At 47.4% G+C, this 27,978-nt stretch overlaps 1 protein-coding gene across 2 annotated transcripts in view; it reads right to left on the reverse strand.

Moving 5' to 3' along the window:
• The window catches only part of LOC139263141 (transmembrane protein 87A-like), a 92,832-nt gene that overhangs the window by 24,359 nt on the left and 40,495 nt on the right, over positions 1-27,978 (reverse strand). Inside the window, exons 3-12 of one of the 2 annotated variants that reach the window (XM_070878751.1) lie at positions 26,946-27,043; positions 23,580-23,696; positions 21,729-21,779; positions 15,734-15,811; positions 9,677-9,887; positions 8,968-9,029; positions 6,210-6,393; positions 4,092-4,191; positions 3,285-3,378; positions 2,616-2,689 (exon numbers count right to left, since the gene is read on the reverse strand). In XM_070878751.1, coding sequence (XP_070734852.1) covers positions 2,616-2,689; positions 3,285-3,378; positions 4,092-4,191; positions 6,210-6,393; positions 8,968-9,029; positions 9,677-9,887; positions 15,734-15,811; positions 21,729-21,779; positions 23,580-23,696; positions 26,946-27,043 — 1,069 coding nt within the window. The remainder of the gene's footprint in view (positions 1-2,615; positions 2,690-3,284; positions 3,379-4,091; positions 4,192-6,209; positions 6,394-8,967; positions 9,030-9,676; positions 9,888-15,733; positions 15,812-21,728; positions 21,780-23,579; positions 23,697-26,945; positions 27,044-27,978) is intronic. The other variant, XM_070878752.1, reaches the window with a different exon arrangement.

The raw sequence follows: 27,978 nt of genomic DNA on the forward strand, positions 1-27,978 counted from the left end.
TGCCCCCTGATTAAAGGGGGGACACACTCCAAAAACTTTTCAGGTGCCCACTTTTTTTTTTTCAGGACACCAAAACACAAATTATACAAGTGCCCCTGGCTAAAAAGTGGGGGCACTAAAACCGGTAAATTAAACAAACTAACCTTTAGACAATAAGGGTTCAAATTAAAATTTGGTTGCCGGGGGTGATGATGCACTCCAGTCCCTCCAGCGCCCACCTCTCGCGGAAGGCGCGAGCGTACCGGTGGACACCGCGTGCTCCATCTCCAGGGACACCCTGGCTCGGATGTAACCACGGAAGAGAGGCAGGCAGTCGGGCTGAATGACCCCCTCGACCACCCACTGCCTGGCCATGCCCAGCAGTCCTACGAGGAGGCCTTCCGACCTGCCCGCTCCCCTCCGCACAAGGTGCCCAAAGATCAGGGGCGTGGGACAGAAGTGCAACCAGAATTTGAGGAGCAGCCCCGTCAAATATTGGAAGAGGAGCTGCAACCTCGCACATTCAATAAAAATGTGGCTACAAACTTCTCTATTTGTAGATCTCAGCATCCCTGGGCTGGGCAGGGAAGGGACAAACAGGGTCCGGATTTCTTAGCCCAGTAACCAACCCCCTCCCCCCCACTACAAAGTGCCCATGCATGAACAGAATCAGATTGGGATGCAATGCCCTTCAGGTCAGGGTGAGTGTTGGAAGTCTGGAGACGAGCTATACTGGATGTGGAAAAAAGCCCACTACATTCCAGGGAACTCGTGTGGCGTTTCGGATACAAGTATACCTCATGTCCAAATGCAGTCCAGGACACAATTGTCAGAATGCACATCACCAGATATCAGAAACGTTACCACGAGCATTAAAACACAAATGCCTTGCATGATGCTGTACCGAAGGTTACCAGGCTCAAAATTAAACCCATATCTTTTTTTCCCCAAGCTCGTGTTCACATACATTACTTGAAGGTGGGCTGATTTTATAGTGTAGGCAATAACAATGTTCTAATAAGGACATACAAGAACGTAAGAATTAGGAGCAGGATTGGCCATTCGGCCCCTTGAGCCTATTCCACCATTCAATAAGATCATGGCTGATCTTCTAGCTCAACTCCACTTTCCTCCACTGTCCCCATACCCCATGATTTCTTTAATATTCAAAAATCTCTCAATCTCTGTCTTGACTATACGCAAAGACTTGAGCCTCCACAGCTCTCTGGGATAGATATTTCCAAAGATTCATCATCCTCTGAGTGATCTCTCCTCAGCTCAGTCCTAAAAGCCGACCCCTTATCCGAGACTGATCCCGGTTCTAGACTCTCCAGCCAGAGGAAACATCCTCCCTGCCTTTACCCTGTCAAGCTCTGTAAGAATTGTGCATGTTTCAATGAGATCACCTCTCATCCTTCTCAACTATAGGCCTAGTATACTCAATCTCTCCTCATAGGACAATCACCCCCATCCCAGGAATCAGTCTGGTCAACCGTCATTACTCTCCCTCTATGGGAAGTATATCCGTCCTTAGGTAAGGAGACCAAAACTGTACACAATACTCCAGGTGCGGTCTCAACAAGAACCTATATAATTCAAGAAAGACGTCTTTTACTCTTATACTCATATCCACTTGTAAAAAGAATTCCACTTCATTTCGAGTACAGATGCAGCGTCGAAAATCCGGAGTTCCGGAATCCGGACTGATTGGTGGCAGGGTCATCCGGAGTCCCTAAAATGTTCCGGAATCCAGAACTGCCGACCCTGGGGCCCCGCCACTGCCCGACCTCTGGCCTTGCTGCTCTTATCTTGGGGTCTCTTTGGCGGGGCCCGGCCCGAACAGCTCCTCCGCGGCGGGGACACCCCCCCACCCCACCTTTCTGACATTGGAAATCCAGAAATACCCGAACCTGGGTTCGGGTGTTTCTGGATTCGTGATGTGAGAAAGACGATCGAAAGTCCGGAAAAGCCTGGAATCTGGGACGGCCTTGGTCCCGAATTCTCGACACTGCACCTGCATTATATAGCTCCCATCAAAGCGATGGTAGGCAGAGCCTGCTCTATTAACCAGGTCACTTTCCTCCCTGCACTAGTTTTCTCCCCATCTCGCCTGAAGGTACTAACTCCTTGCTGGGGCTCGGTTCCACAGTCGGTTGGCTTCAACTACCTCACCCAAGTGCTCAGTGTTCAGGTGCGAGCCATTCAGCAAACTATTCAGTCAAGGAGAGCATCGCAGTAGAACCTGATCCCCTTCTCATCAAACAGCCTTATAAACACACAAGCGGCACAGGAATGAGGACTGGGAACTCTAGCTGATATTTCCCAACCTAAAGGCATTTGAGGCTAACTGTCGCAACCCTCCTGCTAACCTGCCTGAGATCAGATAAGCCATCGTAGACCAGGAATCGAATCCAGGTCCTCCCAGTCTGTCTCTCTCAGCTACACGTTGCCTGAACTAGGACACACCTTGATGAGTCACTTTTAAATAGAAAATAAAAGGACAAAAATGATTGTGTGAAGTTTCAAACACAGTTTTCAGCCATTCTGTGCAGTAAGGACCAGATCGAAAGATGATGTTGATTGCTCTCAGTGTAACAATGATAGAATTTAGCATCTTGGAGTATAATGTAAAGGATATCCAACAGAATACACAGGAGTCAAGCAGTGAGAGACTGATGTTCCCTACGAGAGCCATGGTAACAAGTTGGGCCTAAATCAGGAACAAAACAGGGCCAATTTTAGTCACAGCGAGAAGAATTCAGGGTGAAGCGGACCTTCCAACAAGGTGGGATGATGGGCTTATTTCCCAGTTTGGCATTTTTTTCTCCCACTTCAGCAGGAAAAACCTCCATGGAAACTGAACTTTGTGAGGAGCAAGACAGTTTGTTATCCAACATTGTACGGTTATTGCTTAATAAAAAGACCAGAGGGGGAAAAAAAAATCAGGAGATGAAACCAACAGGCATGTTTTACTAAACAGTGGCCTATTTAAATTGTACAGTGATGGGGTGTTGCAGTGATCAAGCACGCTCCAAGAAAGCACAAAGTGAAGAGGGAGGTCATGGATTTGCAGCCAGAATTCCTGATGCTACAAGGCCCAAAGGAACCCCAACAAAAGCAATGATGAGCCAATAGAGTTCGAAAACAATGACTGAGAATGCACCTATAATTTAAAAAGATGGTTGTTTTTTTTTATATAAAGAAAGTGGTTTGATGAGCCCCAACATGGAACTGATCTTTAGCAGGCACTGTGATGCCCGTTCAAAAACACAAGCACATGTGCCAGCTGGTTAAATGCTACTTACTCCAGTGACTCGAAGGATGCCTTCTATAGTTGAGAAAATTAAATAGAGGACCCCGACACCAACAACTCTGTGCAGCATGGCTCCCAGACGAGGCCTGTGGCAAAGAAAACATCAGTCTTATAGGGTTTGTTGTCCAAACCAAACATACTGGGTAGAGAAAACTAGAGGGTGAGAGCGCAGGGTGGGCTGAGGCGAGGGCAGGGGGGGGCGCTCGAGCGTGAGGGCAAACCCCCCCCCCCCCCCACTCCGAGGGCAGGGGCCGGGAGGGATGGGAGCGGAGGGCGAGCAAGTCTGCTTCATAGCCACTGACTGGAAGGCAGCTGAGATCTGTGGAACTGTCCGCTACCTTGACACAGCATTTTCAGGAGAGAACAGTGGAAGGAAAAAAACACTTTCAAGGCCTTCAAGTGTTTAAGTGTTTAATTTTTAAACAGCCAGAGAAGTGGCTGAGCCATGCGATGTGGGGGAACTGAATTAACGCAATGCTAAATGGTGAGATATCAGAGCGAGTGATCTTCACTCCCCTGATGGATAGTTGACAACGCCAGGGAGGTGAATGTCACAGTTCCACAGGTGGCAGCTTCCCTTCAGCAAGTGGCTCCGAATCACTCCTCTACACTTGCTCTTCACAGAACTTGAGTGTTTTCAAGGGAGCGGAAAAGTTACAGCCAAGAGAAGCAATTACTGTAACCCATCACTTTAATTGTCCCACTCACTCCCCGATATACGTACATGCATCAAAGCCGTGTCACCAGTTATTGAGCGCTAGCAGTTAGGCATTGGTATTAAGTTCTTGTTTATACTTACTTCACGATTCCATATCCAAGACTGACTATGATGACCAGAACACGAGCCAGGGAACGCTTCAGTGCAGAGAGTAATTCCGCAAATATCACTGCTCCTTGCACTGGATTAAAACACATTAGAAAACAGCGCTAGTTATACAGGATTGAATAGTTATACAGTCACAGCAGAATGAAATCTTGAGCAGCACTCGATTTACTGCAATCTCCAAAAGCAGGACTATTGAACAAAGGCAGATTTTGATCTGCAATGTGGCATGCACTGCAAGGGTTAACAAGCCCTGGAGCCAAGGGTAACGGTGGTGCATCCAATATTCCTAACTTCCCACTCTGACTCATGCCAAGGCCAGGTATTTACCCTGTAGAGTCAAAAGAAAAGGTCATGGAAGGTCAGTCACCCACATCCCAACAGCTAGATGCAGGGCACCGAAAACATATCAACTGCTTATACCCCCTAGCGTGGAGTAACATGGGTAAATTTAATTCCAGCAATGTGTGCTGTTTCTCTACAAGACAAGGCAAGTTATTAATTTGACGCTTTTAGAAAAAGATTCTTCTGAGAAGCACAAGTATTAAGTGACCCCTTTCCATGGAGTAAGCAGAGATCGCGTAGTACAGACCAAGCGATGAAATGAACTCAATTTCTTTTTGGTCAATTGTTGTGATCATTGAGGTGAATGTCAGTACTGGGAACACACTCTAGGTTATATGCACAATACTCCAAATGGACAATAAGTTAACAGTCTTCTGTGATCTGGGTTTAAATCTAGCCCAAAACGATGGGATACAACTCTGATCATAGGTCCAAGAGTGAGTTTGGCCATTTCTAACCCTGCCATCGCACAAAACTATCCATAACACCACACTAACCTGCAATGTCACTTAGAAAGGTTACCAGCATGGCTGCTATGAGAAATGGAATGTGACCAGGTGCCCTGGAGTTTGGGGCTGAAACACACTGAGTCGGCAGAGTGAGGGGAGGTGCATTCTGTATCTACTCCTACTGTCCCTGACTTGGAAGTGCTTGATGGGGCAGTGAAGAGAGAACTTTACTTTGTAGCCTAGGCTTTCTACCCACACCGCTGACTTTTTTCGGTGAATCTGGGGCAGGCGGAGCGAAAGGTGCTGGGGGACTCACTCCATTGTATCCCTACCACTCTCCGTCTCCGTCCCATATTCCAGAACCAGCCCCATCAGGACGGCATCCATATGGAGGCAGGTGTTGGTGAGCTGCATCCAAACAAGTTAAAACAGCTCCCACTGCGTTTCCCGCCTTTTTCACTGTCATAGCGCTGGATGTATGTTCGCCTCAGGCAACCAACAATCAATGGCCAGTTGAAGTGAATGGGAAGGGGGGGGGCAGAGGGCAAAAAATCTGTGCAGCTCAGGCCTGTACATACATCAGGTATAGGGTGGTGTAGATACAGACTAAAGTACCTTCTCTTCTATTACAGGAATGGCTGTTATTCTTTCTTGCTCCACATGTGGCACTGCAACCTCTTGCAACCTATTACAACAAATCCTGCTTAGAGATATTACATAGGATTACATAGGATATACGGCACAGAAACAGGCCATTTTGACCAACCAGGCCATGCAGACGTTTATGCTCCACTCAAGCCTCCACCCGTCTTTCCTCATCTATCAGCATAACCCTCAATTCCCTTCTCCCTCATATGCACATCTAGCCTCCCCTTAAATGTATCTGTACCATTTGCTTCAACAGTGGTAGCGAGAGTTCCACATTCTCACCACTCTTTGGGTAAAGAACTTCCCCCTGAATTCCCTATTGGATGTCTTGATGACTATCTTATATTGATGGCCTCTAGTTATGCTCTTCCCCACAAGTGGAAATATTCTCTCTGTATCCACTCTAACAAAACCTTTCATAATTTTAAAGACCTCTATATGGTCACCCCTCAGCCTTCTTTTTTCTAGAGAATAGAGACCCAGCCTGTTCATCCTTTCCTGATATGTATACCCTCGCATTTCTGGTATCATCCTTGTAAATCTTCTCTGCACCTCCTCCAGTGCCTTGACTTCCTTTCTCTTTAATCATGAGCAACACCACAGAAGATCCACCACCTGGACTGAAAACTTTGTTTTACAACTGATTCCCTACCTGATTCGCCCTTGTATCGGATGCTCTGGTACTCGGCATAAAAGACAGCTTTCTCCAGCATTCCCAGAAAGATGACCGCGCCGATCCAGAACTGGATGCGCAGGAGGTCCCTCCAGTAGCAGGCAGACCAGACCAACCACAGAGCTCCAAACAGTACATACACAATGCACATCACCATGAAAAACTGGCCAAGGGAGAGAGAAGCAGCAATATGAATTCACTGTGCAGTCTGTGCTACTACCATCCATCAATATAGTTCACAGCTGTAGATTCATTTTAGTACAGAAGTTTGTGCGAAATGTACAAAAAAAATGAACACAAAGTCTGAACTGACTCGGCCCTGAATTCTGGAAGATGCGGAAGGTTTGACAGTTGGATTGGCTCTTCCACTACCATTATCACTCGTGTCTGACTAACTTGATTGAATTTGTTGAGGAGGTAACCAGGAGGGTCGATGAGGGCAGTGCGTATGAAGTAGTGTATATATGGTTTTTAGCAAGGCTTTTGATAAGGTAACACATGGCAGACTGGTCACGAAAGTAAAAGCCCATGGGATCCAGGGCAAAGTGGCAAGTTGGATCCAAATTTGGCTCGGAGGCAGGAAGCAAAGGGTAATGGTTGTTGGGTTTTTTTGTGTGACTGGAAGACTGTATCCAGTGGGGTTCTGTAAGGTAAAGTGCTGGGTCCCTTGCTTTTTGCGGTATGTATCAATGACTTGGACTTAAATGTTGGGGGTATGATTAAGAAGTTTGCAGATGACACTAAAAAAGGCTGTGTGATTGATAATGAAGAAGAAAGCTGCGGACTGCAGGAAGATATCAATGTACTGGTCAGGTGGGCAGAACAGTGGCAAATGGAATTCAATCCGGGTAAGTGTGAGGTAATGCATTTGGGGAGGTCTAACAAGGCAAGGGAATACACATTAAGTGGTACAACACTGAAAAGTGTAGAGGAACAAAGGGACCTTGGAGTGCATGTCCACAGATCTCTGAAGGGAGCAGGCCAGGTAAATAAGTTGTTTGAAAGGCATATGGAATACTTGCCTTTATTAGTCGAGGCATGGAACACAGGAGCTAGGAGATTATGCTTGAACTGTATAAAATACTGGTTAGGCCGCAGATGGAGTACTGTGTGCAGTTCTGGTCGTCACATTACAGGAAGGATGTGATTGCACTATAAAAGGTGCAGAGGAGCTTTACAAGAATGTTGCCTGGACTGGAGAATTTTGGCTGAGGAAAGATTGGAGATGCTGGATCTGTCTTCTTTGGAACAGAGAAGGCTAAGGGGAGACCTGATTGAAGTGTATAAAATTATGAGGGGCCTGGATAGAGGACTTGTTTCCCATGGCAGAGGGGTCAACAACCAGGGGGCATAGATTTAAAGTAATTGGGGGGGGGGGGGGGGGGAGAGGTTTAGAGGAGATATGGGGGGAAAAAATGTCACCCAGAGGGTGGTGGGGGTCTGGAACTCACTACCTGAAAGGGTAGAAACCCGCATCACATTTAAAAAAATACTTGGATGTGCACTTAGTGCCGTAACTTATGGACCAAGAAAAGTGGGATTAGGCTGGATAGCTCTTTGTCGGCCGGCGCGGACACGATGGGCCAAAATGGCCTCCTTCCGTGCTGTAAATTTCTGATTACTCAGCCCTGCTCAGACTTTACACCAGTCACAAAGTTTTCACCTGTGCTAAACTCTGCCTTTTTCGGACTTATTTATTAATACGGATACTGGTTCATACAAGATAACACAGGCAGGAACAAGTCACTGCCGTGAAACACACTCCATGATCCCTTAGGGGATATTTTGGGAGGATGAAGCTGAAAATGTGAAGTTATCCACTTTGGTAGGAAAAGTAGGAGAGAAAAGTATTTTTTTTTAAATGGAGAGAGATTGGAAAATGTTGGTGTTCAGAGGGACCTGGGTGTCCTTGCACACAAATCACTGAACGTTAATTGCTTGCTATACCTGCATGTTAAGAAAGCAAATGGTATGTTGGCCTTTATTACAAGAGGATTTGAGTACAAGAGTAAAGAAGTCTTACTGCAATTATAAGGCACTGGTGAAACCACACCTGGCGTACTGTGTACAGTTTGCGTCTCCTTACCTAAGAAAGGATATATTTGCTGTTGATGGAGTGCAACAAAGGTTCACCAGACGGATTCCTGGAAGGGGGGATTTTCCTACGAGGAGAGATTGAGTAGACTAGACCTATATTCTCTAGATTTAGATGAATGAGGTGATCTAATTGAAACATACAAAATTCTTACAGGGCTTGACAGAGTAGATGCAGGGAGGATGTTTCCTCTAGCTGAGGAGTCTGGAACCAGGGATCAGTCTCAGAATAAGGGGGTTGGCCATTTAGGATTAAGATGAGGAGAAACTTCTTCACTCAGAGGGTTGTGAATCTCTGGAATTCTCTACCCAGAAGGCTGGGGAGGCTCAGTGGTTGAGTATATTCAAGACCGAGATCGATAGATTTTTGGTTATTAAGAGAATCAAGGGATATGATGATAGTGCAGGAAAGTGGAGTTGAGGTAGAAGATCGGCCTGGTGGAGTAGGGTCGAGGGGCCGAATGGCCTACTCCTGCTCCTAATTCTTATGTTATGTACAGACAGTGCAGCTCACAAGTTCCTAGCTGGGAACAATGTAGGAAAAACACCCAGGAGTGTGCCATGTACTGCCGCAGAAAGTAAACTTCTACTGGACTGACTGGGGAAAAGATACAACTCGCAACTATTTAATGGTACTACTTACCATCATTAATGGCCAGTCTGCAGGGGAGATGTAATCATATTGTCCTTTCATTTCCACAATCACTGAAAGACATAAAGGACATTGACAGTGGACAACACAGACCAGACCCAGCGAGAGATTCTCCTCTGCTTTCCCTGTTGCTATTTTCCATTAACATTCTCAGTCATTTCTTTCGACTCCCAGTCATTTTGAACAATGAACGACCCAGTACAGGTATAACATATCACCAGAAATGGACCATTCCACTGAAGGCTTTTATCCAACCACGTATATTTCTCGCTCAGATATTCACTGACCCAAATATGCATTTTGTTCTCGTCTCAAAATTCCCACTTCTACTATATATCCTTGGAATGAAATGTAACACTGACGGCCTGCGTATATGGTCCAGGTAAATATTTGACTATTTGAAGAGCAAAGAGTTTTCTTAGTTAACATTCAGTTCTCAACCACCATAAGCTGATGTCACATTTCTCAAAACGTGTCTACACTTCACGGTAAATGTCTGTGTGTGAAGGCCTCGGCTGCTTCACAGAGGAGATCGGGCGCTGTTTAGTGCATCATGAGGCTCATTTATATTTTTCAGTGGGATTCGGACTGCCAAATTTCCCCCTCAAAATGCTTCCAGTTTGGCTCAGTAGACCATGATAAAGAGGGGCAGTACAGTTTAATTCAAGCGACTATGTCCAAGTTAACGATCAGTACTTACTTGTGAGCGACAAGTGATTTTGCTCTGTCGGCACAGCCTCATTCTTTGTGTTCGCCTCCCCTTTGCTTTCATTTATCACTTGGTCAGTTACTTTCGCTGTGGATTTGGTGCCTTGGCTGTTTTCTTCCTTCTTTGACTCTTTCTGTGACACTTGGATTTTAATTATAAATAAATACGGCCCATCTTCCCAACTTGTGAACAGGCCAGGAATCTGTTTAAGGAAATAAAAGGCAGGCACAGCAATGAGTAAATAACCACATTTTCATACCCCTCCCCCCTTTAAGATGGGAAATTAACAAAACAACAAAGTCGCATTTCCCATTAAGCAGCCATACTATGAGCTCAATTTTCCCCTAAACCGTTTTCTGGCATATTGCCAGAGTTACACCAGTTTTTCTAGGCCAGAAATATTTGACCAAAGTTTCCCCGATGTATAATTCGAATTTGGCGCCCCGCAGCGTATCCAGTCATCTCGGGGGGTGGAGCCTGCTGTATGCGCCAAAAAAAAGCCACACCTTCTGCGTATGCGCGGGGGGGGAAAAAAGTTACGTTTTTGACTTCGTTCCAATGGACGCGCATGCTCAGTACAGCTCGGATTTGGGAATCGGCCATTTTTAAAGAGCCAGTTGTGTGTGTTACAAGTGCTGCGGGAGAGCATTGGAAAAATCGCAGCTGCAGCGATACAACATGCAACACAGTGCAAGGACCGAGAATTTCTTACAGGAAGAAGTGAAGGCACTAGTTACTGTGATTGAGAACAGATGGCAGGAGCTGGACACCAGCAGAAATCACACAAAAGTTTCACCCAAAGAAAAGAAGAAACGCTGGAACCAAGTTGCAGAAGATTACTGCGCAGTGGTGAACACCACGAGATCTGGAAGCCAGTGTAAAAGAAATGGTAGGACCTTGGTCAAATAGTTAGTGTAAGTAATATTTTCATTTATTCAATGCAATTGTAAATGTGACCAGCTGTATATGTCTCACCCAGCAGAAAGACACCCTCTCTTTAAAAAGTTGCATTTTCATCTTTGCAGAGGAATGTGGCACATAATAAAAGGGAAAGAACTCGAACAGGAGGCCCGGCAAATCTGCACCCACTGACACACTTGGAAGAGAGGGTCGCTGCTTTGATGGGTCCTGCCTGGAAAAAAGCAACCACCACTGCACAAGCTGGGCCCACACTCGTGGGAGAGGATATGTCCTGCAAATTCATCGTGGCCCTTCAAATCAACCTGCTTCCTGGCCTGCGATGTGAGAGCCTAATCATTCCACCCATCTTGTCCCCTCCTCTGCTGCTATTTTGCAGAGCTTGAGGCCAACCCTAACGATGCAGAAGATGATTCAGACGTGGACGAGCCAGAAGAGAACATCTTCAAATCCATCCATGGGGGTGAGGGGGAGGGGATGGAGCTGGATGAAGCTCCCACTGTTGTACTGACTTTGGAGGGGGTGCCGCTCATGGAGGTGACAGCCCCTTCCGTGACTAGTGGTTTGAGTGCTGGTGGGACATTCCGTGGTTTCAAACCTTCCGAGGTTGTGGGTTCCAGTGGTGTGGTGCAGCGAGGCACACCCAGGGCCCCACTGTCCCAGGCTGCGGGACCCAGTGGTGGGGTGCAGTGAGGCACACCCAGGGCCCCACCTTCCGAGGTTGTAGGTCCCAGTGGTGTGGTGCAAGCCACAACGATGGGGAGGAGGGGAAGGAGAGCTCGACCGTGCTCTCCTGAGATGCAGGATCTAACAGATGTGATTCAGATGATATCATTGAGTGCAGAGAGCATTGACCTTACCCGATCACTCCTGGACACCATCAGTGGGGTGAGTGATGAGTAGCTGGACTGCCAGGAGAAGTAACAACACTCTCACAAGAAATGGGAATGATAGCCGGGATCATCAATAAGGGAATAGTGGCCATGAGGGATGGAATGTCAGAGGTAGTGCAAACCACGTCACTGGCCATGAGGGAGGGAATGTTGCAGGCCGTTGAGACTGTCAGGGCGTATGAGGAACGGCATGTTGGAGTTAGCTGCTGCAATAAGGGAACATGCCCAGACCCCACACCCATTGACCGAATCAACTGCCACTCCCACTCCAATCCCCACACCAGCCTCTGAAGAGCCCAAAGCCGAGCCCTCCAACTTGCTGCCTGACACTGACGCCCACCCCCCCCACCCTCAAGAGGTGCGCAGTACCAAGCTTATTCTTTTTAGAAAGAATAAGCTTGCTATCAAGCCCAGAAACACTGCGCCATCGCCTGCTGGCAGGGGTGGTGGAGAGTCCAAGAGAAAGCACAGCGGGCAGTTTTAGAATAAGGGGGATGAGAGATGGATGCAGCCTTTCTTTGCTGCTGCTGCTGTTGTTATTGTTACTGTTGTAACTTCTCAAATTAAAAGTTTTTTGTAAGTTATGTAAATTTACAAGTTTATAAGTGATCTTAAAGCGTGATCTTAAAGTAAAGTTTGATACGAGAATAATTTTATTGAAGTTAAGTTATTGTAAACTTTTGAATAAAATATATTAAAACCGAACCATGTTCCATTAACACAACACAACATTACAGAACAGCTCCAAACTCTGTCCATTTGGAATAGTTGCCACTGAAATTTAATCTCTGAAAGCAGCTCAAAACGGCAGGAAAGCAGCTAACACAGGTTCGCAGTTGTATCTCTCCAGGTCTGTATGGATGGACCATACTAAAAGGTCTTATGACTTCTCCTCTCTTCCCGTCCCCCCTCCTCCCCAACCTTTACTAATTGTTTGTGACTTCTCTCTCCCTCCCCATCCCCAGTCCCCGGGCTCCAAGCCTTCCGATCGGCAGCTCCCTCTCCTCCCCTTGTTTTGTAGCCGAGCCTGTGTCCGGTTGTGAGGCCGATTCTGCCGGCCAAACCTACAACTCTCCAGGTCTTCAAGGTGTTCGCTTGTGGCGTGTGAGTGAGTAAAAAAAAAAGGAGAACATACGTTGACAGATTAAAAAAAAGTTGCACTTTATTATTGATTTTCAGTGTTCTTGACTCCCTCCAAAATCTTCATTTAAAAACAATGGCGTCTTTCAGCGCCGATTTGTGAATGTGCACTGGTTTTCTTAACTCACCAGAACGTTTTTCGGGAGTGGCCAGATACGCCAACGTAATAGAAAAAAATGTTGGCCAAACTGCGAACAATTGAAAAAAATTAGTGCAGACATGAGGGAACATAAAAAAAAACTGGCCTAGAAAAATCGTAACTAAGTCAGTTACGCCGATGTAGATCGCAGGGGGAAAAGTTTGAAAAAAAATAGATACGCTTAAAAAACGGCACAAATGACCGGGGAAAATTGAGCCCTCTATTAGGTAGATTCAGGTGACAATAGCATCTTCTGGCCAAGAAAGGCAAAGAAAAATATCTTTTCTGCCTTTGGTAATGGACAATAAAGACAAACTGGTTCACTTTTGCTCATATTAGGATAAATACGACCGAGTAAAATGCTCTTCAGTCATACTTGTTCATTTATATCAGGAGAGTTGCCCGAGGGAGAAGGGCAGTCCGCAGCTGTCAGCAGGATCCCGCTCCCCCTAAAGCGGCCAGTTTGCTGCCACGGTTTAATTCCATTACCAGGATTACTATACAGCTGTGTAAAACTGGATTGGTGAAAACTTTGTGCACTCCACAGATAAAGGCTTGGATTTATGTAGCACCTTTCAAGACCACCAGACATCTCAAAGCGCTTTACAACCAATTAAGTACTTTTGAATTGTTGTAATGTGGGAAATGCAGCAGCCAATTTGTACACAGCAAACTCCCACAAACAGCAATGTGATTGTTGTGTATGCAGTAACTGTTAGACTGAGTACTGTTTAACTCCAAGAGGTATGACCTTGGCTCTGCTTTATTAAGGCCCAAAAATGACTAATATACAAAATGGCTGGCCTTTTATACTTGGACTGCACACATGTGCATGCAGCCCAATGGCCTCCAACAGTGACGCCATCCAGTGGCTAGTGATCTCAAAAGTACATACATGACAGTGATAATGACCAGATAATCTGTTTTTGTTATGTTGATTGAGGGATAAATATTGGCCAGGACACCAGGGATAACTCCCCTGCTCTTCTTTGAAATAGTGCCATGGGATCTTTTACGTCCACTTGAGAGAGCAGACATCTCGGTTTAACATCTCATCAGAAAGACAACATCTCCATCAGTGCAGCACTCCCTCAACATTGCCCTGGAATGCCAGCCGAGATTTTTGTGCTCAAGTGCCTGGAGTGGGAGTTGGAAAGCACAACCTTCTGACTCAGAGGCAAGTGTGCTACCCACTGAGCCACTAGCTGACTAATGGATAGAAACATAGAAAATAAGTGCAGGAGTAGGCCATTCAGCCCTTCGAGCCTGCACCGCCATTCAATGAGTTCATGGCTGAACATGTAGCTTCAGTACCCCCTTCCTGCTTTCTCGCCATACCCCTTGATCCCCCTAGTAGTAAGGACTACATCCACTAGATGGATGAAACACTTGCAATTCATACTTGTTATGGGCTTGTTTAGCTACTTGAGAAGTGTGAAAGTTGAGTTTGAAGTAGAGGAGCAGTGGGGCCGGGGAGCTGGGGGGGCGCGGAGAGCGCAGGGGGGGTGGGGGTGGAGGGCTGGAGGCCAGCAGTGAGGCAGAGGCCCAGGAGCAGCACAGCATATAACAGCGGAGTCAGGACCCAGGGAAGGTGCAGCATGGGCCAGCCCACACTGTGATCTATGGACAGTCGGAGTATGTGTGCGTACTAGGTCCGTGCAGCAGAGCTTGGTCTCCAGTCTGTCTTCGTTAACCCTTGCCACTGGCCCAAGACCGTGCTCTGTCAAACCAGTGTGGTGGCTGGTGTGCACCGGCCACTCCACATTAAAAGAATTCACGCACAGGTATCGTCCATCCTTCAGGATGTAGTTCGGCTAGCAACTCATCCCTTTTTGGTGTGGAAGCGGGTTATCCTCGACACAAGGGACTGCCTAATAATATAGTTGAGAAGTGTGAAAGCAGTACCATTACAAGTGTCCCCCAACAGACCGCTAACCAATGTGGAACTGAGGCACACCCAACTTGATTGGCAACTAGCTCTTTATTCATGGAGAAGAATACCAAGCGTCTGCCCAGGAATCCTGTACTTTAACCTTTTTGGCTTTTAGTCTAACTTTAGTCCAATAGCAGTCTGCAGCAATAGTATTACAAGGCTTCATTCAAGACAAGCAGCTATATCACAATCAATCAAACGTGGAAACCACCACCATTTGGAAAGATTGTGTTGAAAGTATTACTAGTAAAACACAGCGTGAGGCAGTTTAACCAATTAGTGTGACTGCTAGTCAGGTATGGAGAGAAAGAAAAAAGACTGCAAAACATATGAAATGGATTCTGATCATTCACAGATTCAGCAATTTTCACAACGGTTTTGCCCGTTGACTCTCAGCACTCACATTTGGTTTTATAGTTGCCCCATAAGACAACTGCCAATGCCCCAAATGAGCCATCGCTGACCTGGGCATCAACAGGCTTCCTTCCTGGAGTTGCATGGATTCCTTCAGTACCCAAGCCCCACCCCTGCCAGGAAAAACAGCGAGAGATAGATTTACATAGACTTAACTCCCCGATCCCAATCTCAGACGATGAATCTCGGCAGAAAAGTATTACAATGGAACGAATGTGGTTTTGAAAAGCCACATTTGTTTGATTGGCCTTTGACCTTCAAAGCTCAGGGCCTTTTAGAGCAATCCAGGTGAAGGGCCAAAGCTTATTGTGCAGGACTCCATCAAGGCTGGAGAGTAAAAGAGAGGAGATAAATGAGGAAAGAGTGATTAGTTGACAGATTGCATAAGTTTTCAAACCCTGGAGATGTAAGTCATTCAACAGTTTTGAGGTCCTGTTAAAAGTAGGAGGCTGCGCAGTCAGCCTAGATTCCACAAATGGGTCCTCGGAGTACCAGTAAATTAAATTATCCTTGTTTATGTAGCTACAATAGTTAGCCAGGCAACTATGCTTTGCATTGACATCACAATGAAACAGCCGCCAAGTGAAATTGCACAATTCTGCTGTACTCACCTCATGCCCAGGGAGCGGAGGTGAAACGGTTCCGACTGTTGAATTATCTTTGTCGCCCTCTTGCATGCTTCTTGGATTCTGAAAACAGAAACAATAACAGCTCTTACATTTTTTTCAGGCTATTTTCCCCAACCGTCTCAATTTCCTCTTCTGCTCTTGCAAATGCTCGTCCTGATTTGCAAATCTCTCCACGGCATTGCCTCAACCGGTTTCTTCTAGCCCAAACCCTTTGGTTCCCTCACTCTGCCTAGCCCCCACTGGTGGTTGGGCCTTCAGTTATATTCTCCCTACTCTCTGGAACTCTTCTCTCCCCTCCACCCCAAAGACACCCATCAGCCTTGCTGCTTCACTTCCTGCCCCTTTAAAAGCCTTCCCAAAATCTTTTTGATCGTGCTACTGGCCATCGCTCCTGGTGCTTGGCATTTTGGGAGGCTTATGCATAAGGCACTATATTCGTGCAGCTGACAGCATGGGTAAGAGAACTTGCTGCCAGGCTACAGTTCCCCAGCTAATGGCAACAGGTGCCTAGGTGTGGAAGCAGTAACTACTGTCCATCTGACCATTCTGCGCCGTTACCAACCCCAGAGCAATCACATCATGGCAAAGTGCAAAGATGAATTCAATAAATCTGGTCATTTATGGCTGGCACCAGAAAAATAACCATGAAAGCTTCAGATTGTCATTATAAACCCAACTGGTTCACAAACGTCCTTCAGGGAAAGGAGCCTGCAACCCCTACCCTGTCTGGATACATGTGGAGAACACACCACCCAACCAATTCAAATCACTTTGAGCAACCAATGAATATAGAAACAAAAGCTAAATATTGCGGATGCTAGAAAACAAATAAAAAACAGAAAATGCTGGAAAGACTCAGCAGGTCAGGCAGCATCTGTGAAGAGAGAAACAGAGTTAACGTTTCAGCTCTGTGACCTTTTGTCAATTGGAAAAGGTTAGAGATGTAACAGATTTTAAGCAAGTGCAGGGGTAGGGAAAGGGGGAGGGGAGGAATAAACAAACGGGAAGCTTTGTGATGGGATGGAAGGCAGGAGTGATTAAAAGGCAAAGGGATGATGGTGCATGGCAAAAGGAGTTGGTAATCAGACAGGTAAAGAAACAAAAAGGTGAGTCTACAAGAGAAAGAAAAAGACTGGGATTTATATAGCGCCTTCCATGAATACCGGATGTCTCAAGTGCGAAATAGCCAATGAAATACTTTGAGTGTAGTCACTGTTGTAATGCTGTAAATGGGAATGGCAGAATCAGCAACAGCTGCCACGTGGAAAAAATATGGGCAGAGGGTATGTTCTGAAATTGTTGAACTTGATGTTGAGTCCAGAAGGCTGTAAAATGCTATTCCCCCCGCTTACATTGTGCTTCATTGGAACAGTGTAGGAGGCTGAGGACAGAGAGGTCAGAGTGGGAGTGGAGCGGAGAATTAAAGTGACAGGTGTCCGGATGCTCGGGGTCATGCTTACGGACTGAACGGAGGTGTTCCGTAAAGCCGTAACCCAATCTGCATTTGGTTTCAATGTAGAGGGGACCACATCATGAGCAGTGAATACAGTATACTAAATTGGAAGTAGTACAAGTAAATCGCTGTTTCACCTAGGAGTGTTTGGGGCCCTGGATAGTGGGAGGTAAAAGGGCAGGTGTTGCATCTCCTGCGCTTGCACAGGAAGGAGCCGTGGGGAGGGGAAGGGGTGCTGGGGGTGATTGAGGAGTGGACCAGAGTGTCTCAGAGGGAGTGGTCCCTTCGGAATGATGAAAGGGGAGGGGAAGATGTGTTTGGTGGTGAGATCACACTGGAGGTGACAGAAATGGCGGAGGATGATCCACTGAATGTGGAGGCTAGTGGGTTGAAAGGTGAGGGCAAGAGGAACCCTGTCATGGGTCTGGGAGGGATGGGCAGGTGCGAGAGTAGAAGTGCAGGAAATAGAACGGACACAGTCGAGGGCCCTGTCAACCACGGTGGAGGGGAATCCTCGGCTGAGGAAATGGAAGACATATCGGAAGCACGAGTATGGAAGATGGCATCGTCAGAGCAGATGCGATGGAGTTGGAGAAATTGGGAAAATGGAATGGAGTCCTTACAGGATGTGGGGTGGGAGGAAATGTAGTCCAGGCAGCTGTGGAAGTCAGTGGGCTTATAGTGGATGTTTGTCGATTGCCTATCCCCAGGAATGGAGACAGAAGTCGAGGAAGCGAAGGGAAGAGTCGAAGATGGATCGTGTGAAGTTGAGGGAAGGTTGGAAATTGGAAGCAAAATATAGAAACATCACTGTAATATCTGATTCACTGCCACTGCAAACTTCGAATGTTCATTCACAGACTATTTAAATAGGGCAGATGGCGTTACAGTGGACTGGAGCAGTAATAGATGAAACCACAGAACCAAGCTTGGGTGTGCTGCTATGGGGAATTGTCAAGTGTGGATCGGGTACAAACCCAGGGAGATAATTAGAGGAAGATTTCTCCGGGCTCCTCCGGCAGATCTCTTTGCTTGATACAGGATCTCAATAAATGAGGCCTCTTTCCATCCCACTCCAGGGACTTGAGCACATAAATCTAGGATGACACTCCAATGCCGTGCTGAGGGAGTGCTGTACTGTTGGAGGTGTCGTCTTTCGATGAGTTGGTAAACCGAGGCCCCGTCTGCTCTCAGGTGGATGTAAAATATTCCGTGGCACTATTTCGAAGAGGAGCAGGGGAGTTATCCCTAGTGTCCTGGCTGATATTTATCCCTCAATCAACATAGATTATCTGGTCATTATCACATTGCTGTTTGTGGGACCTTGCTGTGTGCAAATTGGCTGCCGCATTTCCCACATTACAACTGTAACTACACGCCAAAAGTACTTAATTAGCTGAAAAGCGCTTTGAGACGTCCGGTGGTCGGGAAAGGTGCTATATAAATCCAAGTCTTTCTTTTTCACTTCCCTTCTGAAATGATCAATGCCACTGAAATTCTTCAAAAGGATAAAGATTAGAAGGCAACACATTCAAAAGTGGGTGAATACCTTGGCATCCTGCGGCAGAGGTGAACTATATGTACACCAAGCAGGGCACTAACATGACTTTGCTGATGCCACATATCTGTACGCCAAAGTCACTCTAGTCAGCAGTTTCTGCACTTCTGCTACAGCAAAAAGCATTTCTAAGTAATGGCGTCACTAGGATTTCTCTGGTACCACAAATTAAGATTAAATTTCAGTCAATATTAAAAATAGGACAGTTCCCTGAAGGCAGAGTAATGGCCTGGTATAATACTGAGCCATTCAAATTAGAAGGTCCCAGGCTCGATTCCCAGTCTGAGAGAATCATTTAAGTAGGATGCAAAAAAAAAGTCCAGGAAGGAGACTAAAATATGTTAATCCGAGTTAAAACAGTCATGTAGTGGGAGAGCCTGAAGTTGGTGTGTCAGCTGTGATTCAGTTGGTAGCATGCTCGCCTGAGTCAGAAGGTTGTTGGATTCAAGTCCCACCGCAGAGACTAGAGGACAAAAATCTGGACTGACATGTCAGTGCAGTACTGAGGGAGTGCAGCACTGTTGGAGGTGCAGTCTTTCGGACGAGATGAGTGCCCTCTCTGGTGGATGTGAAAGAATTCCATGGCACCATTGGAAGAACAGGAGTTCTCCCCGGTGTCCTGGTCAATATTTATCCCTCAATCAGCATGATTTAAAAAAAAATAGATGATCTGGTCAGTATCATATTGCTGTTTGTGGGAGCTTGCTGGGTGCAAATTGGCTGCCACGTTTCCCACTTTATAACAGTGACTAATCTTTCTAAAGCACTTTGGGACATCTTGAGGTTGTGAATGGCGCCGTATAAATGCAAGTTTTTGTTTTTTTTCTTTCTCTTCAATAAGCCATCATGGGTTAAGGTAACCAAACTTATTTAATGTAGAAATTGTGCCAAGGTGCTTTAGGGAGAAGGAGGAGGAAGAAAACAAAGAAAAAAAGAACAAAGGAAGTGTTGCCAAGCCCTGGACAAAGAAAAAAAGAACAAAGGAAGTGTTGCCAAGCCCTGGTGAGAGAGTTCAGAGAGGTGACCAAAACCTAGGTCAGCAAGGTGGGCTATAAGAAGGTTTTTAAAAAGGTGGAGAGAGAAGCGCAGTGTGTGTTTAGGGAGAGAGTGAGAGAGGAGGGCAAAGGCAGCAGCAGGTTCTGCCACCTACTATGGGACACAAGGTCAGGATGCAATATGGCTAGAGTCAGCGAAAGGGTATAAGACTGGTGAAGTCTGCAGTTTGTGTGGGGTAGGGCTGTGCTGCCATTTGAAGAGAGAACGAGAATTTTAAGTTCAACGTGTTGCGAAAAAGGGAGCCAGTGTAAATCAGCAAGGGAGGTAGGTGAATGGGACTTAGTCTGGGGCAGGATATGGTGGCTAAGTTTGAGGTAGTGAGATAGTTTCCTGAATAATACTCGAGATTGTGCTCAGGGCTGCAGCACTGTGTATAACTAGGACTGGAGTTTAACTTTTTTTATTCATTCACGGGATTTGAGCCTTGCTGGCAAGTCAAGCATTTATGGGCCATCCCTAGTTGCCCTCGAGAAGGTGGCGGTGAGCCGCTTTCTTGAACCGCTGCAGTGTGTGGTGAAGGGACTCCCACAGTGCTGTGAGAGAGGGAGTTCCAGGATTTTGACCCAGTGCCGATGAAGGAACAGCGATGTATTTTCAAGTCAGGATGATGTGTCACTTGGAGGGGAGAGTGGAGGTGGTGGTGTCCTCACACCTGCTAACCCTTGTCCTTCTAGGTGGTAGAGGTCGTGGGTTCTCAGAGGTGCTGTCGAAGAAGCCTTGGCGAGTCTTTACAGTGCGTCTTGTAGATGGTACATGCTGCAGCCTTGGTGCGCCGGTTGGTGGAGGGAGTGAATGTTTAAAGTGGTGGATGGGGTACTAATCAAATGAGCTGCTTTGTCCTGGGTGGTGTTGAGCTTTGAGTGTAGTTGGAGCTGCTCTCATCCAGGCAAGTTCCACAAAATACTTTCAAGCATGTCAATTTATCCACAAATCATATTTCACCAGGGCCCTCACACCTTAATTACTGAAGTGTTATAATAATGTTCGAAACTAATATTGTAAATCCAGCTGAAGGCCCAAAGTGCAGACAACCAGCAAGGGTGAAAAGTGCAGGGCAACACAAGATCTAAGAAATAGGAATGGGCCATTTGGCCCTTCAAACCTGCTCTGCCATTCAATAAGATCATGGCTGATCTGACCTTGGCCTCAACTCGACTTCCCTTCCTACTCCCCACAACCCTCGACTCCCTTATCGTTCAAAAAGCTATCTATCTCCACCTTGAATATATTCAGTGACCCAGCCTCCACAGCTCTCTGGGGTAGAGAATCCCAAAGATTCACGATGCTCAGAAGAAATTCCTCCTCATCTCCATTTTAAATGGGCAACCCCTTATTCTGAAACTAAGCCCCCTACTTCTAGATTCCCCCACGAGGGGAACATCAAGGCAAAAGCCAAGGTGAATTAGAAAGTAGTGCTGTCAGAGAGAATAAAGGGGTAGAAATGGGAATAAGGAGGTCTTGCATATGCTCTAAAAGGCAGAGAGCCAAACTGTAAAATGAATGGAAGCTGATTTTCTACTGTACAAATGCTGTTTCCCAACACATGAACCTCATACATCTACCGGCAGTAGCAAATCTGGCAGCTTAACGGTGGCATTGCTGCTGAGTGTGACCTGTGCATCAGGAGTGAGCAGACAAGCACAACCTATAATGGTTGGACAGCGGCACATTACTCAATCTTTTATTATAAACAGTGTTACCCAAACCTTCCCACCATTGTCTGATTCGCACACGGTATAGAGAGCAGTGCAAAGCCCAGCAGAACCCAACTTTCAGCCTCGGTGTGGAGCTTCTGCGCATTCATGAAGACATTTGAAGAAGGATATAAGAGTTTTAGAACTGCGGTGTTCAACAGTTGCTGAATTAAAAGGGTTTACAGCATTAAAAACACAAATCCAAGACCCTCTCACCTCTTTCAAGGGCTCCAATTTCTTAACGTGGATTAAAGATGGATGATAGGTCTGCAAAAGAATAATGGCATTGTTAGCTTGGAAAAAAACTGCAGACTCCCACTGCCCCGACCCCTCCCCACAGGTTACAGAATCCCACTGCCCCGACCCCTCCCCACAGGTTACAAAATCCCACTGCCCCGACCCCACCCCACCCCACAGGCTACAGAATCCCACTGCCCCGACCCCTCCCCACAGGCTACAGAATCCCACTGCCCCGACCCCTCCCCACAGGCTACAGAATCCCACTGCCTCGACCCCTCCCCACAGGTTACAGAATCCCACTGCCCCGACCCCTCCCCATAGGTTACAGAATCCCACTGCCCCGACCCCTCCCCACAGGTTACAGAATCCCACTGCCCCGACCCCTCCCCACAGGTTACAGAATCCCACTGCCCGACCCCTCCCCACATTCTTCAGAATCCCACTGCCCCGACCCCTCCCCACAGGTTACAGAATCCCACAGCCCCGACCCCTCCCCACATTCTTCAGAATCCCACTGCCCCGACCCCTCCCCACATTCTTCAGAATCCCACTGCCCCGACCCCTCCCCACAGACGGCAGACTCCCACTGCCCCGACCCCTCCCCACAGATTACAGAATCCCACTGCCCCGACCCCTCCCCACAGGTTACAAAATCCCACTGCCCCGACCCCACCCCACCCCACAGGCTACAGAATCCCACTGCCCCGACCCCTCCCCACAGGCTACAGAATCCCACTGCCCCGACCCCTCCCCACAGGCTACAGAATCCCACTGCCTCGACCCCTCCCCACAGGTTACAGAATCCCACTGCCCCGACCCCTCCCCATAGGTTACAGAATCCCACTGCCCCGACCCCTCCCCACAGGTTACAGAATCCCACTGCCCCGACCCCTCCCCACAGGTTACAGAATCCCACTGCCCGACCCCTCCCCACATTCTTCAGAATCCCACTGCCCCGACCCCTCCCCACAGGTTACAGAATCCCACTGCCCCGACCCCTCCCCACATTCTTCAGAATCCCACTGCCCCGACCCCTCCCCACATTCTTCAGAATCCCACTGCCCCGACCCCTCCCCACATTCTTCAGAATCCCACTGCCCCGACCCCTCCCCACAGACGGCAGACTCCCACTGCCCCGACCCCTCCCCACAGATTACAGAATCCCACTGCCCCGACCCCTCCCCACAGGTTACAGAATCCCACTGCCCCGACCCCTCCCCACAGGTTACAGAATCCCACTGCCCCGACCCCTCCCCACAGGTTACAGAATCTCACTGCCCCGACCCCTCCCAACAGACGGCAGAATCTCACTGCCCCGACCCCTCCCCACAGACGGCAGAATCTCACTGCCCCGACCCCTCCCCACAGACGGCAGAATCTCACTGCCCCGACCCCTCCCCACAGACGGCAGAATCTCACTGCCCCGACCCCTCCCCACAGACGGCAGAATCTCACTGCCCCGACCCCTCCCCACAGACGGCAGAATCTCACTGCCCCGACCCCTCCCCAGACGGCAGAATTGCACTGCCCCGACCCCTCCCCACAGACGGCAGAATCTCACTGCCCCGACCCCTCCCCACAGACGGCAGAATCTCACTGCCCCAACCCCTCCCCACAGACGGCAGAATCTCACTGCCCCGACCCCTCCCCACAGGCTACAGAATCCCACTGCATGATCACCTCACTACTTTATTTAATCTCTGCCTCCACAGTTTTCTATAAGATCAGCTGCACAAAAACACAATCAATAATCACTAATCCCACTAATCAAATGATTCCCCAGGACAACGCTAGTCAGGCAGTCGGCAGAGGGTCTGTGTCAGTTACCTGCGGCTTAAAGATATCTGTGCAGTTCTCAAAGACGATGAAATTCTGAGCGTAGCTTCCAGACCACCCATTATGTACTTCTCGGTTATTTTCAAAGTATACAATATTCTGCTCATCCTGCAATGCATTAAATATGGAAATAAAGTAGTAATCAAAGGTTTCAGTGTTTCATTGAGGGACCAAGGGGGGAAGGGGGCACCGGGGAGGAGACGTCGGAGTTAGGGGGAGTGGTGTTCGGGGGACGGAGGGGGAGTGGTGTTCGGGGGACGGAGGCGGGGAGGGGGGGGAAGCGGCAGGGGCACTGGAGACGGAGAGGTGGCAATGGGGCGGGGCGGGAGAAAAAAAAAGAGTCGGGTGGAAAAGGAGGGTTTCGGGAGGGGGTGGAGATGGAGACAGGAACATGTGGCGGGGGGGGGGGGGGGGGAGAGGAGAGAAGAGAGAGGGGGAACGGAGACAGGGGAGCAGAGATGGAGGTGGTGGTGGAAGGGCAGTAATGCATTACTACTTCTGCTGACATACCATGCGTATTAAGACCTGTAGAACAAGCAACACAGTTCAAATTTTCCTGAATTTATCCTGCTTAGCTCTAGTACCATTCTGGTGAAACTGCACTGCACTCCCTCCAAGGCCAATATACCTTTCCCGAGGTGTGGTGTCCAAAACTGAGCACAGTTCAGATAGGGTCTGAAGCATATCTTCCTCCTATTTGTATTCCAGCCCGAGATAAAAGCCAACATTCCGTCAGCCTTTTTGTACCTGTTTACTAGCTTTTAGTGATTTATGAACTTGGACTCCTATCTCTGCTCCTCTACAGCCACTAGTTTCTCACCATTTAGAAAATTATCTGATTTATCTTTCTAGGGTCCAAAGTGGATGACCACACACTTCCGCAAATGAAGTTTGCCACAATTTTGCCCAATCATTTAATCTACCAATGTCCCATTGCAACTTCCTGCTTCCATCTAGACTATTTACACTCACTTTTACTTTATCAGCCAACTTAAAAAATTTGTTCGTGGGATGTGGGCGTTGCTGGCAAAGCCAGTATTTATTGCCCCATCACGAATTGCCCTTGAGAAGATGGTGGTGAGCAGCCTTCTTGAACAGCTGCAGTCCGTGTGGTGAAGGTACTCCCACAATGCTGTTAGGGAGGGAGTTCCAGGATTTTGACCTTGCGAAGAAACAAGGATATATTTCCAAGTCAGGATGGTGTGTGACTTGGAGGGGAACGTGAAGCTTGTGGTGTTCCCATGTGCCTGCTGCCCTTGTCCTTCTAAGTGGTAGAGATTGAGAGCTTGGGATGTGCTGCTGAAGCAGCCTTGGCGAGTTGCAGCAGTGCATCTTCTAGATGGAACACACTGCAGCCACAGTGCACCGGTGGTGGAGGGAGTGAATGTTTAAGGTGATGGATGGGGTGCCAATCAAGTGGGTTGCTTTGTCCTGGATGGTGTTGAGCTTCTCGAGTGTTGTTGGAGCTGCACTCATCCAGGCAAGTGGAGAGTATTCCATCACACTCCTGACTTGTGCCTTTTAGATGATAGAAAGGCTTTGTGGAGTCAGGTGGTGAATCACTCGCCACAGAATACCCAGCCTCTTACCTGCTCTTGAAGCCAGTGTGCGTGTGGCCGGTCCAGTTATGTTTCTGGTTAATGATGACCCCAGGATGTTGATGGTGGGAGATTCGGCAATGAAATGTCAAGGGGTGGTGGTTAGGCGCTCTCTTGTTGGAGATGGTCATTGCCTGGCACTTGTGTGGCGCGAATGTTACTCGTCGTCCAAGTCTTGCTGCATTTGGGCATGGACTGCTTCATTATCTGAGCAGTTGCGAATGGAACTGGACACTGTGCAATTATCAGCAAACATCCCCACTTCTGACCTTATGATGGAAGGAAGGTCACTGATGAAGCAACTGAAGATGGTTGGGCCTAGAACAATGCCCTGAGGAACTCCTGCAGCGATGTCCTGGGGCTGAGATGATTGGCCTCCAACCACCACAACCATCTTCCTTTGTGTTAGGTATGACTCCAGCCAGTGGAGAGATCCCCCCACCAGCCCCGATTCCCATTGATTTCAATTTTACTGCGGCTCCTTGATGCCACACTCTGTCAAATGCTGTCAAGGGTAGTCATTTTCACTTCACCTCTGGAATTCAACTCTTTTGTCCATGTTTGGACCAAGGCTGTAATGAGGTCTGGAGCAGATTGGTCCTTTTTCAACCCAACATGAGCATCGGTGAGCAGGTTATTGGACAGCATTATCAGTGACACCTTGTATCACTTTGCTGATGATTTCGAGAGTAGACTGATGGGTCGGTAATTGGTCGGATTGTATTTGTCCTGCCTTTTGTGTACAGGACATACCTGGGCAATTTTCCATATTGTCGGATAGATGCCAGTGTTGTAGCTGTACTGGAGCACGACTGCAGAGCTTTGATCTGATCCGTTGGTTGTGGGATCACTTAGCTGTCAATAGCATGCTGTTTCCTCGGTTTAGCATTTAAGCAAATCCTGTGTTGTAGCTTCACCAGATTGGCACTTCATTTTTAGGTATGCCTGGTGCTGCTCCTGGCATGCTCTTTTAACTTGGATATACAATCTCTATTCCTACATCCAAGTCATTAATCAATATGGTAAAGAGTCGATGTCCCAGAACAGATCCCACTTGTCACATTCCGCCAATCAGGGTATCTATTCTTTAGTCCCCAGTCTCTGCCATGATCTCTCACCGCTCCTCCGCCACGATCTCTTGCCACTCCTCCGCCACGAAACATTCGCCGCTCCTCCGCCTCAATCATTTGCCGCACCTCCGCCACGATCTCTTAGCTTCCCCACAACTGACGTTAGGGAGGGCAGGAAAGGTTGTAATATCATGAGCACTCAAACTCTACAAACAATTTAGCTGGAAGAGAACACATTCCACATTATTGCAACGTGGCTGAAAATATGGCACTGAGGCAATCTACAACAGGTCGTCCCCTGCCAGATTTCATGTCTGGGGATAAAATGGATGGGGAACACTGACTAAGCTGGGATTCAATGCTGTTCCCTCTCCTGTTATTTTCCCAAAAATGCAAGAGGATGCTACTCGGAGGCAGTGTTTCACCCAACAGCAAGTGAAAGTGCCCGATACAACTAATGTCCTATATTTCCCCCCTTCTTCCTCTGTCAAAGACCTTGGCCTTCACTTAGCACTTTTCATAGCAACATAAACAAAATGGGTATGGTTGCAAAGGGCAGACCAACATTCTGTTGTGCATCACTCCGGAGACTGTCCAGCAAGTTGGAATTGTAGCCCATGACAAAAGATTGGCGAGTGGCACTGCAATACAAGTACTTTCCTGTCCAAATTGTTGCAAATGAGACTTACCGGCATGTTGAAGACTTCATTGTAGCAGTGTGAATACCTGAGGTACCAGGAGATATTAAAAGTCATTGAGGCATCACATGTTTTCTCATCATTGAGAACTAGACGTAAGAACAACAGAAGAGAGAATGAGCAGCAGTGTAGTCAGCAACATACTGTGTTTTTAAACACTTTTACAATAGCTCTTGGGCTCTGGAGGAGCAGTGCACAAGAGACTCACAACCTGAGAGCAGTGTTCTCCCCTTGTCACTGCACCTTATGGGCTTAATTTTCCCCAGGTGGTTTGTGCCGTTTCTTTGGAGCAGGCTGCTCTTTTTGGCCTAAGTTGAAAAAACAATCAATTTGCACCAGTGTTAACTCAGCTAGTTATGATTTTTTTAGATCGTTTTTTTTTCAGCAAAGGGGGCGTAACCAGCCACCTGTGCCAATTAGGAAGTTTGTCCAGCTGAGAGTTACTCCAGTTGTGCTTAGGCCAGCATATGTGGCCTCTGCTGAAAAACCTTCCCTAGAGTCAAGGGCAGCAGATGCCCGGAAACACTAAAAGAATTGAAAAATACATCGCAGCGAGAGAGGGGGAGGGGGACCGAGAATGGGACTGGACCAGCGAGCCCTTCCGGCAGGGTTGGAGGTAAGTTGCTGCTATGCATTTTTCAATTCTTTTAATGTGTTGGGAGCTGGCTGTATGCTCCAGCTTGCATTTGTCCCTGGTTACCACGCCAAAATGAAGAAATCCAATGGGGAAACTTAGAATTTTTTTTTTGCCGTACTAAGGCACCAAACAAAATCGGGTGTAACTCTTCAAGTACGCCAAAAAAATGCTTTGCGGAAAATTGAGCCCTATATCACTGGTCCTTTTGGACAGACAGTAGACACAGACCAATGCGCTCAGCGCCTTTAACCTGTGTACTCAGGAGGATTACATTTCAGCAGCCAGAGTACATCTGGTCTATATACCAACAGTATCAATATAAAAATATCTTATTAGATCTGCTATTCACATCAGTGGGAAATATTAGACATATAAACAATGATAGTT

This window comes from Pristiophorus japonicus, chromosome 4 (genome assembly GCF_044704955.1).
Source record: "Pristiophorus japonicus isolate sPriJap1 chromosome 4, sPriJap1.hap1, whole genome shotgun sequence".
NCBI classification, from domain to species: Eukaryota; Metazoa; Chordata; class Chondrichthyes; family Pristiophoridae; genus Pristiophorus; species Pristiophorus japonicus.